At 32.6% G+C, this 14,487-nt stretch overlaps 1 protein-coding gene across 1 annotated transcript; it reads left to right on the forward strand.

Annotated features, from left to right (window-relative positions):
* On the forward strand, positions 1-8,754 carry LOC115891413 (odorant receptor 49b-like). The gene is made up of 6 exons (XM_030911856.1): positions 1-113; positions 411-518; positions 573-672; positions 3,806-3,907; positions 3,961-4,116; positions 8,640-8,754. Exons 1-6 carry the CDS (start codon positions 1-3, stop codon positions 8,697-8,699), a joined length of 639 nt encoding a protein of 212 aa, XP_030767716.1. The 3' UTR covers positions 8,700-8,754.
* Positions 8,755-14,487: the final 5,733 nt, after the last annotated feature.

Here is a 14,487-nt window from a genome sequence, read left to right on the forward strand (position 1 = left end):
ATGGTCGCTAAAGTACTGATATTCACAAAAAATAAATTACCAGAAATGTTCGAAGAGGTTTTCAGTACAGAAGACGACATGACACTAAATAAGGACAAAGAAATGCAAAGAATGTACCGACAATTTCAGAGATATAATATGTTAACCAATATTTCCTTCATGGCAGTGACAAATTGCGCTGTAAGCTTTCTGATGATTGCTCCGCTTAAAAATCTATTCAAAACAGGATTAAAAAATTTCGATTACCAAAATAACCCTTTGTTTATTGAATTATATTTTCCCGATATAATCCGTAAAAAGCATGTTTACATTATTTACTTAACCAATATTTTCGTTTCACTGGTTGGTTTTCTTGGCAATGCAACTTGCCAAATCATTCTATATACCCTTATAAACTTTGCTTCGTTTAGATTTAAGTTAACAGGATATCATTTGAGGACATTTAGGAGTTTAAGTTCAGAAGACAATTCGTTTTTAAGATTAAGATCTCTGATTATAGAACACCAAAAAACATTAAGGTAAGAATTTCACATCATGTAACTTCTTTTAAAATAAAGTTTCTTATATTTTAGATTTGTAGAAAATTTAAATGAAGCCATCAAGTACGCTGTTCTATTTGAATTTGTTATGGGTTCGCTTAGTCTGGCATCTGTAACATTTCAACTAATAACGGTGAATTATTATTAATATATAGTCCGTCTAGAAAATATCCGGAATTTTATATTTTTCCTAATTTTAATATATTTTTTTTTGTTGTGCCGATAGTAGGCTATGACCAAAGTCGCATGGCAACACCATCTGTCAAATATTGTTGATTATAAACCGGCTTAAGATTTGAGAAATTATGTCGCAAGTAAAAAAAAAGAGAAATGGAATATTTGTATCGAAAAGGTATTCGACCCGTTAAAAAAAATAGTGCAATTGACTGAACTCGGTAAAAGCTCAGTATATGAGTCAATAAAGACGATAAAAAAATGGCACAGATATGAAGCATGGACCAGTTTCATGAAGACCGCGTATGATTCGCGAAAACAATTTAAACGCTTTAGTGGCATTAGGTTAGGACGACAGAATACGCGCCTATATGGTTTCGCAAATTGGCTAACAGATTTGGAAGTCAGCGAAAATTAAAAGTATGTCCAGAAACCGTCCGCATGTCACTGAAAAGACAAGGCTACATATCAAGGAAGCCAAAAAAAAATCCCTGCAATAACACCTCTACAAAGACAGCGAAGAATGGATTTTTGTCAACGTTTTCAAGAAGATAATTTTAATAATGTCTTTATTTCTGACGAAAGTTGTTTCCAGCTTGGTGGAAACCACCTAAAAATCCTATCAAAAGAAAATGTTACCGTTCAAGTTTCAAAATTTCCCACTAAAATAATGGTTTGGGGAGCAATATCTTAGCGTGGTGCTACACCTCTGCGTATAGTTGATGGAACTGTTAATAGTGCAAAATATTGTGATATTTTAAATGGGTTTCTTCTTGAAACGGATCATGTTTTATATCCAGAGGGGTGGCGTTTTCAGCAGGATAATGCAAGATGCCATACGTCTGCCTATACTCAAGCTTGGATGCAAGAACACCCTTTGGCAACAATTCCATAGCCAGCAGCTTCACCAGACCTTAGTCCCATTGAAAAAATATGGGGACTAATGAAGATTGAAGTGGAACGAGCAGCTCCACGAAATAAACAAGATTTGATTCGCTCACTTTTACAGGCCTGGACTACCGCCACATAATTATGGTGTGGACCTAGGTTCGGGTGTACCTGGACGTTTAGTTAAGTGTTTGGAGTTAAATGGAGGTTGTCTAAGTAAATAAAATTAATAATTTGTTATAATTGTTTTAACTCAAATCCTAAAAATATATATCGATAATTGTAATTTTGCTTTCTTTTTTCCGGATACTTTCTAGACGGACTATATTATACAGTATGTCCCCGGATAGTCTTTACAAGGGGAAAAACTTTTTATTATTGATATTTTGAGAAAAATGCATTCTTCATAAAAATTCTTGCTTGTTCTAAAATGGCTAATCCCATTTATACTTCTCCAAATTTTCACACCGTTTTAGAAAAAAAAATAAGAAAAACTTGATAATATGGTTGAATTTTTTCTCCTAAAAGAGTCCTAAAAATCTAACGCGTTTCTAAGGTTATATCATTTCGATTTCATTCTTCGATAGATGGTTATTATTAAATTTGATTAACGTCATGTAGAATGTAGAATGTAGAATGAGTGAGAGGGGGGTTAATCAATGCGACCACAGTATATAACCCATCATACTCTATTGTAGGGGAGACAGGGTATTTCCCATCCTCCTCTGACAACAGATGTTCTTCCTCCGAGGATACACACCCTTCCACGGTTGGAGTTTGGCCCTCCGTGTCCTTCACAGTCGAGAACCTTTCCTCCGGCTGAGGAACCCGTGAGGTGGAGGCTGGAGGATCTGTCTCCATTTTCTCCCCCTCTTTAACTTGGTCTCTCCTAAGACCTGATACCGTTGTTGCCCCGTATCTATAATAGAGAGGATATGCCCCTCTTCCTCTATTGCCTCCTTGGATTTGAGGTCAATTCCTATTGTGAGAACCTGACCATGACCCTCCTCCCTCGAGTTGATGACTCGCCAACTCGATGTCCTTACATCGAAGCTGACCCTGGATAAGGCTCAGCAGGTAGGTGGTGTTTTTCCCCTTGTCATATTCTTTGCTGTATTCAACCCTGGTCATATTCTTTGCTGTTGTCAAAGTATCATATTTTCCGATAATTATCATCACCCTTACCGTAACATTGAACTAAATAAATTTTGTACTTCTTTAAAATGTTATATTTTTAACATTTTATATTTTCATGTTTTTTTAAATTTTCTCTAAAACGGTATTGAAATTTGGAAAAATATAAACGGGATTAACCATTTTAGAACAAGCAAAAATTGGTATGAAGAATGCATTTTTCTCAAAAAGTTAATAATAAAATGTGTTACCTATCTCTTGTAAAGACAATCTGGGGACATACTGTAGACATGGCACATAGGAATAAGTAGCGGGAGTAGACTTTTAGCAACTTTCTTATTTTATAAGAATGCCCCAATTTTTTATTACACAGTATCTATAATCCTGGATTGTCTTTACAAGAGGAAAAACTTTTTTATTATTGACATTTTGAGAATAATTCATTCATAAAATTCATAAAAAATTTTGCTTCTCCTAAAATGGTTAATCCCGTTTATACTTTTCCAAATTTCCACACCGTTTTAGAGAAAATTAAGAAAAACATGAAGATATGGTTGAATTTTTTCCTAAAAATCAAAAGGCGTTTCTCTGGTAATATCAATTCGATTTCATTCTTTGATAGATGGTTGTTTGATTAATGTCATATTCTTTGCTTTTGGTAAAGTATGATATTTTCCGATTAACTATTATCACCCTTTCAGTAGCATTAAACTAAATAAATTTAGTTCTTTAACATGTTAGAACACCAAAAAACATACAGAAACGCGTTTTAATTTTTAGACTTAGAAAATCATATTTTCATGTTTTGAAAAATGCATTTTTCTCAAACTGTCAATAATAAAAAAGCTTTTCCTCTTGTAAGGACAATCCGGGGACACACTATAGATTTAAATCGTCTATTAACTTTGATGATCTCTTCGAGATCTCTTCTTTGTCATTCCCCAGGCGCCTTTGACGCCTTTTTTTTGATCTGTGGTATTAGCTGTACAATATATTGCTTTACACAGCTGTTGGCTGTATTTATAGCCATATTTAACTTTATTGGAAAATTAATCTACACATTTTTGAAGGTTTCAGAGTACACCAAGTTGATATTTGCAGGCATTTTGTTTTGCTTCCAAATCATTCAAATTTTTATTTTTGCAATTACTGCGAACGAGATACAAGTGCAGGTAAAAAAAATAAAGAAAACTTCTTTACAGCACGCTACAATTACAGTTTTTAGAGTGTTGCTGTGGCTACTAATGCTTATATGAGTCCTTGGTACAACGAAAATAAAAAAATACGTCAGATGATAGCGATGATTATATTGAGAGCTCAGAAACCTGCTGTAATCACTATAGGACCATTTAAACCAATGACACCCGAAACTGCTATTATGGTAAAATAAACTGAAAAGCAAATTATATTGATAAGCTACTAATATATACAGGGTGTTCCTGAATGGCATGCTAATATTTAGGGGGTGGTTCTTGGACCTATTCTAACAAAAAAACTTCATACTATGGGCTGGCAAAGGTTAGTCTTGGGTCGAGATTTCCGTATGTAAGAATAGTATAATGTGTTTATAATGTACTGAACAAAGAGAGAACAGGAAACACGTTGCCAAACGTATGAAATGAACCGAGAAACTGTGCGCATTGCTAAGAGACGTGGAAGGGGATATAGCAGATTTGTCGCAGTCGATCGATCAACCGAGAGTCAACCCCATTAGTACCTAGTACCTATGTCAGTACTTAGAGTTCTAGGGAAAGGTGTACATCACGTGTTCAGCTTCACGATTTTATTACGTCTCGTGATGCTTTATTTGTTTATTTATTGATAATTTATTGATTGAGTCGTTGTAATTTTCCCTATAGCTTGAAAATGTTTAAGTGCAAGTTAGAAACATTTGCATTTTTGGTAAAAATAAGTGGAATTGAGTTGGTGTTCGACAGTGGTCGCGCTATTAGAACTCTAAATTCAAAAGTCGATGTCTCGAAATCTATTAGAAATAATTGATTGTAGTTTTTTTCAAAAACTTTCGTAACATTTCTGCTATATTTTCTTCGCAGACAGTATGTGAAAATCTTTATAAATAAAAAGTTACACGATTGCTGAAAATTGCTATTCACTAAAATTAAATGGATGGGTTGTTTAAAATTTTTGAATGGAAAAGACAACCTTATCAATTTCTTCTTATAAACTTATTGTAAAAGATCCGATCTTCAAAATAAAAAAAAAGTTTCAATACTAAAGTGGTTCGTAAGCTATGGCGTGTTATGAGTTAAAATGTTGAGTTTTTAAATTATGGCAATTGCTGACGTTTTCTCGTTATTAAAAAAATGGGTACCTTAACGATATCCTTATAATTCCATTTCAGATGCCCAGAAACATATCTAATGATTCTAGTTTTCTTTTCAAAAAAAAATCTTTTAAAAATAAGCGGTTTGCCATCGTGATTTTACTTTACTTGATAGGGAAAGGCGTACCGGCAACGCCGCAACAGAACACCGTCGCATTTCTATCTCTCCGACTTAATAAGATCCCTATGCGATTTACTTCCACACATGTAAATACCGATCCAAAAGAAACAGTTGCCAGCACGGTATGAATGTATTTCTTAAACATCTTAACTTTTCAGACACAGAGTGGTAAAATTTTGTCTTTTTTTATCAAAATATCTCTGATGTTATATTTTTTGATACACGTCTCCCATGCATCAAGACGTTATATCTTGATCTACAAAAAAAATGTTCCATTTTTTCTTTAAATCATTGTGGAAACGATTCCCCAACAACAGTCACCGCATCAAATTTTCAACGATTTGATCCTGAAGTAAACTGACTCTAATTTTTTAAAGGAAAACTATGCGTCAGACGAAAAAGTCAAGAAATAAAAATTGTTTAGAAATGAATGCAGATTTTGAAAATAATTTTTATTTTAAGAGAAGTCAGTGGTGTACCATTTTTTCCTTCAAAAATATTCAATATAAAACCCATATAGACGGCACTGGTTGAAATAAATAAAATTGTTTTTACATCAAAAAAGTTATTTTGATGCATATTAGACGTGTATCGAGTTTCTTAGATATCTGTAACAACATCAGAGTTATTATGAATTTTTTTTTACAAAATTTTACCACCCTATATCTCAGAAATTACATACATACACACATACATACTGCCATTACTCGCTGACGAGTATTCGACACACATCAGAAGATGCATCCCAAGTAGCAAATTTTATTTTATAAAGGCTGTATAAACAGCTATGTGATCATTTTTATAGGATACCTCAATTCATATAACGTGCTATAAGACCGTAATATGATAGCTTTACAACCAAAAAAGGCCCATTTTTATACAACCCTTTAGTAGTATAGAGGTTCTATAAAAAGGGTATACAACTCTTATGCAACTACTTTACACAGCGTTATATAACTATTATAAAACTAGTTTTATTGTGTAATTACGTGGTCACATCTAAGAAACAGAACAATAAAAACATTTGATCATTTAGCGAGGTAAAAGCGTATTTTATTTTTTACCGAAGAATATTAGGAGCAAATTATATTTTAAGCGTGTCGTAAAATTAATCTAGAGGATGTGGATTGTTAAAAAGGAGACTTTACTCGACGGTGAAAATGGCGGGTAGAGCCAGAAGGTACAACAAATATGTAATATAAAAAATCATTAATAGGGTTTGAAAAGTAGGGACAATTTTTGTTGCGCCGAAAATTTTACTGGTAGATTATAGGTATGTATTTGGCAAAAAATTAAAGCGCTTTAATTTCGATTATGGTTTACATATAAATTTAAGCAATAAAATAAAATTAAATTTTCAAAGATTCTTGTTTTTAATTTAATTAAACAGTTTATTACTGTATGTGGGAATCTTATCACAAAATAGTTCTCAAAAATAACATTTTACAATTTATTTTGATGTTTTTAATTTTGCTTCATATAATGGCAGCCATAGGCCATACAAAAATTCTGCCTTAAACATGGCGAATTATAATGAAACCATTTTATTATAAATGAATCCCTTAAATAAGTCTTTGTTGTAAAATAAAACGGTATAGGATAAATATCTATCATTACGCAGAATTTCCAGGCACTAGAGAACTATTTTTGACATATTGAGATTAGTGACAAATAGATGTTACCAAATCTCATTTGATTAGTATTTAAACTAACAAACATGATCAGGTTTTCATGTGTTCATGCACGCAACGCATTTCATGCATGCCCGACGAGTGAGCGGCAACCTAAGGACTTGGAAACACAACAATAAAACAATACAAACATTACTACAGTAAAACTTTTACATCAACGTGGCAACAATGCTTTTAAGAAGCCAGACAAACCGAGAGATTTGCTTTTGGGAACCCAGGAAATTCCGGGGATTATTTGCCGTAATTTCGATGAGTTTTTTCTTACATGCTCTTTATAACTACCACTGCGTTTGTTAACTTTTTTCCAACTTTGTCCAGAATTCATAATAGCTGTGATTGATTATACTCGTACGTAGATATTACTTTTGCAACAACAATAACAAAATAAATAACTATGTATACCATTTAATTTAAAATGAGGTTATATTATACATTCCCAGTTTTATAATGCAGATATTACAGCGAATTTATTTTGTTAATCACAATTTTATCATATAAGGCTATATAACTAGTGTTGTATACAGCACCGTAGTTTAACACAATAAAACATTCTATCATACAACCTAATACAACTTTAATAAGACAAGTTTAAGTAACTATTATATGATCTTGTGACTACTAGTTATATGAATATTATAGAACTTATACATGGTGGGTATAAGAGTCTAATAAAATAATATGTTTGTTATCATATAGCATTGTCTTATTAAGTGTTATATCATACTAAAAGAAATTATTGTTTAATGCGTTATAAAATACGTTGTAAAAACCACTAGAAAATAGTTTAATATGACAACTTTTATTAAAAAACATAATGGTCGAAACCAAACGCTTAATAAAATCAAGCAATCCTTAAGACAACGCTATTCGACTGTTATAAAATAATTCAATCCTTTTAGAACCTCTTTTTGCTACTTGGATGGTCACGCAAGGCGTTTTCTTTCATGAGCTTTTCTGTGACTGAAAAGCCCGATACGTGATGTTATCTGCCTACCGCACTCCGGACATTCAAAAATCTTATTGCTTTGTTGCCTCTTTACTTTATGGTTGTCGCTGTTAACTGAGTTTACAACTCTTCTCCATTGAGTTCTATTATGAGCTGCTTCTTCCCACTCATTCTGCATGTTAATCCCCTTTAAGTTTTCGTGGAAAATGTCCTTGTATCTTTTCAGTTGTCAACCCGGCCTCATCTTACCGTCTACAAGCTCACCGTAAAGTAGAGATTTTGGTATGCGGTTTTCTTGCATTCTGCATACGTCACCAGCCCATCTTAAGCCGAATTTTGTAACCATGACTCCAATACTCTCGCAGTTAGCTTTTTCAAGGACCGATACGTTTGAGACATGATGGCACCACCGGATTCTTATGAGTTGTCTAAGGTGTCTCTGTTGCAACTTGTTTAATGCGTTCATGTGTCGGCGGTACGACACCCAGGCTTCGCTCCCATATAACATGGTGGGGATTATAATTGCTCGGTACACTGCAGTACATCTCACTGCAGTACACACTCGGTACTGTGCTCGGTACACTGCTCGGTACATCTCAGAAATTAAGATGTTTAGGACATACATTTATATAAAGTTTTTTCCTTAGAAAAGGTCCAAGAATCGCTTCCTGAAATATTAGCATATCATTAAGGAACACCCTGTATTGATAAGCAAATTGAATTATTTTAAATATTTAGAAATTGTTACAACATTTCTAGTAATATTATACACAAATATACAAATTTATTAATTCTGTTTTAGGTTATGAAATCTGCGTATTCCTATGTAGCTGTAATGAAAGAATCTTTGGTGAAAAAATAATATTCTGATCACTTGCTGGCCGTATTAATATTACACGTTCCTCTTTCTATTTAAAAATATTTACGAATGTATCGATAATTTTTAAATTTCTATTTAAAAATACGTACGAATGTAAAAATAAATACTCACTATATTATCCTAAGTACCTATTTAGTATACAGGGTGTTTCAAAAACATGTGCCATCTCTCGTGTGGAGATTCCTCACGCAAAAATAAGATTTATTTTTCGTATCAACATAGGTCCGATTCGGCTTTGTTTTTGAGGGTAAAAGTTACTAAGTGCTACATATTTTAATGCTAAAAAAGTGTCGATAAATGTCGATAATTAATCAAGAACGTGCATATGGGTAATCACTGGAATAATTTTGTATGTATATCCGGTTTACAGCGTCCTTCGCCGCCCTCCGGTCTCCATGCGCCACCACCTGGAATATTTTTCAAAAAAAACCATGTGCGCCACTGACTTTTTTCTTTTGATATCAAAATTGTCTAGGCCGTTTAACGACAATTAAAAGTTATCTTTTGATATTTTCCCGAATTCGGCCTTCTTGATGAGCTAAACGCAATTTTGTTTATCGAAAATTAAAATAAAAATTAAATTAATAAATTATATATTTTACCTAATTTATTATTAAATATTATTACTGTTAGTCCAACCTACAGCAATATCAAATAAAAACATAATGGTATTTAAGATAATTACAATTCCAACGTAATCTCACTTTGCGTATCAGTGATTTGTGGATGTGTGCAACTATATTTTAGTTTTTGTTTTCTCCTTAAAAAAAAATGGGCCACTTTTTTAAGCTTAACCCAGGCTTAACCTCACATGTGGGAGGAGGATGGGGTCTGCTTATTTCCTAAGCTAAATTTGTTTTCTCCTTAAAAAAAATGGGCAGCCACTTTTTTAAGTTAACCTCACATGTGGGAGGAGGATGGGGTCTGCTGATTTCCTAAGCTAAAAAATTAAATTAAGATGCACCAGTTTAATGCAGCATCTCTTCCGGATAAAAAGCATTTATGGGTGGAGGCAAGACATCACTACTACTATTATTATTTTGCAAAAGACTCGACCTCTTTCTGTAAAATGTAGATGAATGCCTAAATGCCTTTTTAGTGTTTTTTTAGGCATAATAAAAAAATTAAGTTTGTTTACAAAAACTTTTTATTAGGTTATGTTCATGATGTTCATTAGGTCGCAAAGGGTTGTATTTACGGACGTAAATAGAGATACGTAAATTAGGTTATAAATATGAACATAAAATACAACAAAATATAATTGAACGTTAGTTTAGGGATTATCAGTGAGACGTATCCTATTCGGACAACGGGTAAATCGAGTCGAATGTTTCAAGACATAGGTTCATCCTTGTTTAGTCAAACCTCCTACAATACAAGGATAGACTTATGTAGGAAATGCATTGAAATTATATAGCCATCCTTCAACATCGGGACAGGAATTTAAGCGGTACCCTCCGTATACTTTATTTTAAACGTATTTGCTGGCACCCATAATGGCGGCGTGCGCAAGGATATGCGCGTAGCTTTCGGGCTAAAGCAAAAAGCGAGTTGGCCTGCCGTGTGATTTATATGCCGTGGTTTCAGTTTAATTCTCAAATCAAATCAAAATTATGAAACATGAAGTTTATAACAGCTCATAAATATAATAAAATAAAATTTCTTTGATTTGAAGTTACTTGAAATGAAAGGTATTTTCTTTTAAAATTAAATAAAATTTATCAAAATCCACAAACGGTCTATTTATTAGTGTTTCTTTTGTATTCGGGTTAGGTTAGGTTTGGTTTGGTGGTTAAAATGTTCTTTATAAGGGGTTCCCCTTATAAAGAACATTTTAACAATCAACGGTAAATCATAGCCCCATAAATTAAGAAACAAAATATTAATTTAGTGAAACTAAGTAATGCAAATCTGTGAATTTAGTATATCTAAAATGTCTATACCTCTGTAGCGGATTCATCTCTCCAAACAAGTCCTATGGGTATTTCGCCACTTGTAATGTAAGAAAATCTCCAAAATAAAATAGTTATTTTTTGCAAACACTGCTGCGGTAATCCAACGGAGACCACTGGTCAGCAGTGATTTACTAAGTTTTCCTAAGACACAAATAGCCAAGATTCAATGTACCAAGAGACATTTTTACCATCGTAATCGAACTCAAATTTCCCATGTCAAAAAACACCTAGACACGAATTTTCATCCAATTATCGAAATTCATTCAGAAATTATTTGGTAACAACCGAAATAAAAATGAAACTTCTACACCCTGTAGGGCTAGTTAGGGTAATGGTAAACAGGGGCAATTGTAAACAGGTTCAATAACTTGAATTTGGCGGGTAGGGAATAAGTAGACTGGCTACAGTGGCGCCCACATCTTCGATGTGTATTGAATCCAATGACTAAAGAATACAAGGACAAATAGCAACCGAGACCAAACTGTGACCATTCTTCCAAACAGTGCCGTGGCACATATTTTTCTTAACATAATATCTGACAAACGAATCTAAAACAGCGGCAGGAATTCGGGCAAAAAATGTCGATGTTGTCACGTTTAATTATAGAAAAGCAAAGTTGCTCGATATTACCTATAAATTGAACATATTTTAGTTCATTTCAGCATACATAATTATATATATGCTAATATGTTGACGTAGTTCTTATTGTAATAATGTATATTTATCTAATTAACAGTTTTCGTTCATTCTGCCTATTATAAAAGGTAAAGTATTTCCTTAAGATAATGTCCGCTTAGGGTAAGCTGGCAACGCTGACAAAATTCATCATGGCATCCCGGATTCAACCAGTCTGGTTGGTCGAGATTCTCGCACGTCTTGCCGCCATTACCCCCAACTTTATGCCCCTCTCTAGAAATAGTAGAAACAGTCACTACTATTGAAAAATCCAGTGGCGGGGTTATTGTATTGTGTTTTATATCTTTAACTTGATTTGTGTTTATTGTAATTAGTACACGCGTTTTAACAAATATTACTATATTTGGCAAATGACTAAACAAAATGTAGGTACATTTAAAGTAAAATAATATTATAAACTTTACTGGAAAATATTATAAAAATTCCTGATATATTTTTATGAAACACCGCACGCTCGTGGATATTTTATGAATGAAATCGGTCATGATTTTAGAAAATTGCGATCCCCTCGCCGTTGCCCCGTTGTTTCAGATCCGTTTGTCAGACTGTAGCCGCTTGAAACGATATTTATATTTTTGGTAAATATTTTCACTACGTTTCTGGTGTGTCCTGTGGTATCATACTAATTAATTACGAAAAAAACGTATTAAATTGTTAACAAAAGGTACAAAACTAGTATCGACGTATAGCACATATCAAGTACATATAATATCAGAAAAATAATTATCGAATTCAATAAAAAAAAACGCTAAAAAGGTGTAGTGGACTGTTTATTTCCCTATAAAACGTAACTCCTGGATCTTTCTTATCATTGCGCCTTTTACACTTGAAAGCTGAACAAATTACCATTGTAATAAAATTTATACAAAGTTCACTACACACAACCAACTATTAAAAATCGCTAAAATTGTCGCTGATGAACAGCTGATGATTCATTCGTTATGTCCAAAAAAATGGCGTCTAAAGGTCACAAATTTGGCTGCAGGCCCGTATATGGCCGTTACATGTCCTTGTATTCTTTAGTCATTGATTGAATCGATTAAATGAGTTTCTAGTACTGCCAGACCTACCGTTTTTACGGTAGATCCACCGTTTTCACCCTGGTGGTTACCGTTCTACCGTACAGACTACTAATTCTACCGCAATTCTAAAAGCAGAGAAAGTTACCAAAATTTATTATCGAATTTTTTAAAAATAAAAAAAGGCATATTATAATATTATTATAAATTATAAATCTACTATCGATAAAACTATGAATAACGATTCGGTGCCTCATCTCTATGCAGACGTCACAATTGAAGTAGATATTTCGGGAATTCCCAGAAACGACCAGCCAGCTGAGTTCGTGTTGTTCCGTAATACAGGGTGGCGCACCTCATTCGCCTCGGTTGGTTATACGAAAACGAAAAGATGTAAAAACAAAATATTTTCTGGGTAAATGTGGGAAGACAATGTGCATAATTTAAAATTATTTTGAAATGTACAGGGTGTGTCAGAACTAAGATCAATACCAAAGTTATATTTTTTTAAGGAACACCCGGTATTTTATTTAATTTTTGGATTCTGGACATAAAATAAGGTATTTATTATAAGGGTTTAATATGTTTAAAAGCTTTGGTTTTTAAGATATTTAAAAATATTTAAATATGCATTCTATAATATAATAAAAGTTTGTCAACACCTTGTACATTACTTTTCAAAATTAATTCTTGCGCTGACTTTCAAGCCAGAGAAATAAACTTTACTAAAAAATTTTATTGCTTCCCTAAATGTATACAGGGGTATCGAAAATTGCTGGTCCATTTTAAATATTTATTTTACATAAAAACTTTGTTATTTCAAATGCAACACTATGTATTTTTTTAAATAAGTTGAAGCAGATTTCAATGCTCTTTCAAACTATATTACGGTTTCCTATACCTATCTGGCTCAGATTTTGAATAAAAAGCGATTTTTCATTAAAATTGTAATCAAGATGGCTGGTGTCGCCATAGCAATTTTCTAGTGACACCTAGTAGCTATTTTCAAAATCGACATTAGTTTATGGACTTTATTTAAATTTATAACAGGTTATTTTTATTTCATTTACCTACAATAAGGTTAAAAAGTAAGTATTTATTTATTTTATCAAGAAAAATGAATTAGTATCTGCGGGCGGAAGGAATGGATATGTTATTAGTGATTTTATTCTGTGAAGACAATTGCTTGTTGGACTGAAGGGTTTATGGTCAGATATCCAAATAAGAATTTTCTCGACAAGCGTTCCTTTGAAAAACTACTTTTCGTATTTCGCAGAGCTGATGGTGGTATATGAAAATCATATTAGGCAGAGACCTGTCATTGGAAGTGAATAAAATGAACTTGCCTTAATTGGTTCTTTTATAGAAAATCCAATACATATATAAGTCATCGTAATACAAATCAAAAAGAACTACCTACTTCTTTATTTTTCTTGATAAAATAATAAATACTTACTTATTAAACTATTGTAGGTAAATTAAATAAAAGTAGACTAGTTATATATTTAAATAAAATACATAAACTGATGTCGGTTTTAAAAATAGTTACTCTCACTAGCAAATTGCCATGGCGAACCCAGCCATCTTGATCTTGATTGCCATTTTATTGAAAAATCGATTGGATCGCTGGGTTGGAAACCCTAATATAGTTTGAAAAAGCATTTAAATCTACTTCGCCTTAATTTAAAAATACATAGTGTTGTATTTGAAATAAAGAAGTTTTATGTAAAATAAATATTTAAAACAGACCAGCAATTTTTGATACCCCTGTATACGTTTAAAGAAGTAATAATTTTTTTTTTGTAAAGTTTATTTATTTCTCTGGCTTCAAAGTCAGCACAAGAATTAATTCTGAAATGCAATGTACAGGGTGTTGACAATATTTTTTATTATAGCATGCATATTGAAATGTCTTTAAATATCTCAAAAACCAAAGGATTTAAACATATTAAACTCTTATAATAAATGCCTTTATTTTATGCCCAAGAATCCAAAAACGAAATAAAATACCGGGTGTTCTATAAGAAAAAATATAACTTTGGTATGGATCTTGGTTCTGACACACCCTGTATATTTGAAAATAATTTTAAATAATGCGCA

This window comes from Sitophilus oryzae, unplaced genomic scaffold (genome assembly GCF_002938485.1).
Source record: "Sitophilus oryzae breed Bouriz unplaced genomic scaffold, Soryzae_2.0 scaffold_1181_pilon_pilon, whole genome shotgun sequence".
Lineage (NCBI taxonomy): Eukaryota > Metazoa > Arthropoda > Insecta > Coleoptera > Curculionidae > Sitophilus > Sitophilus oryzae.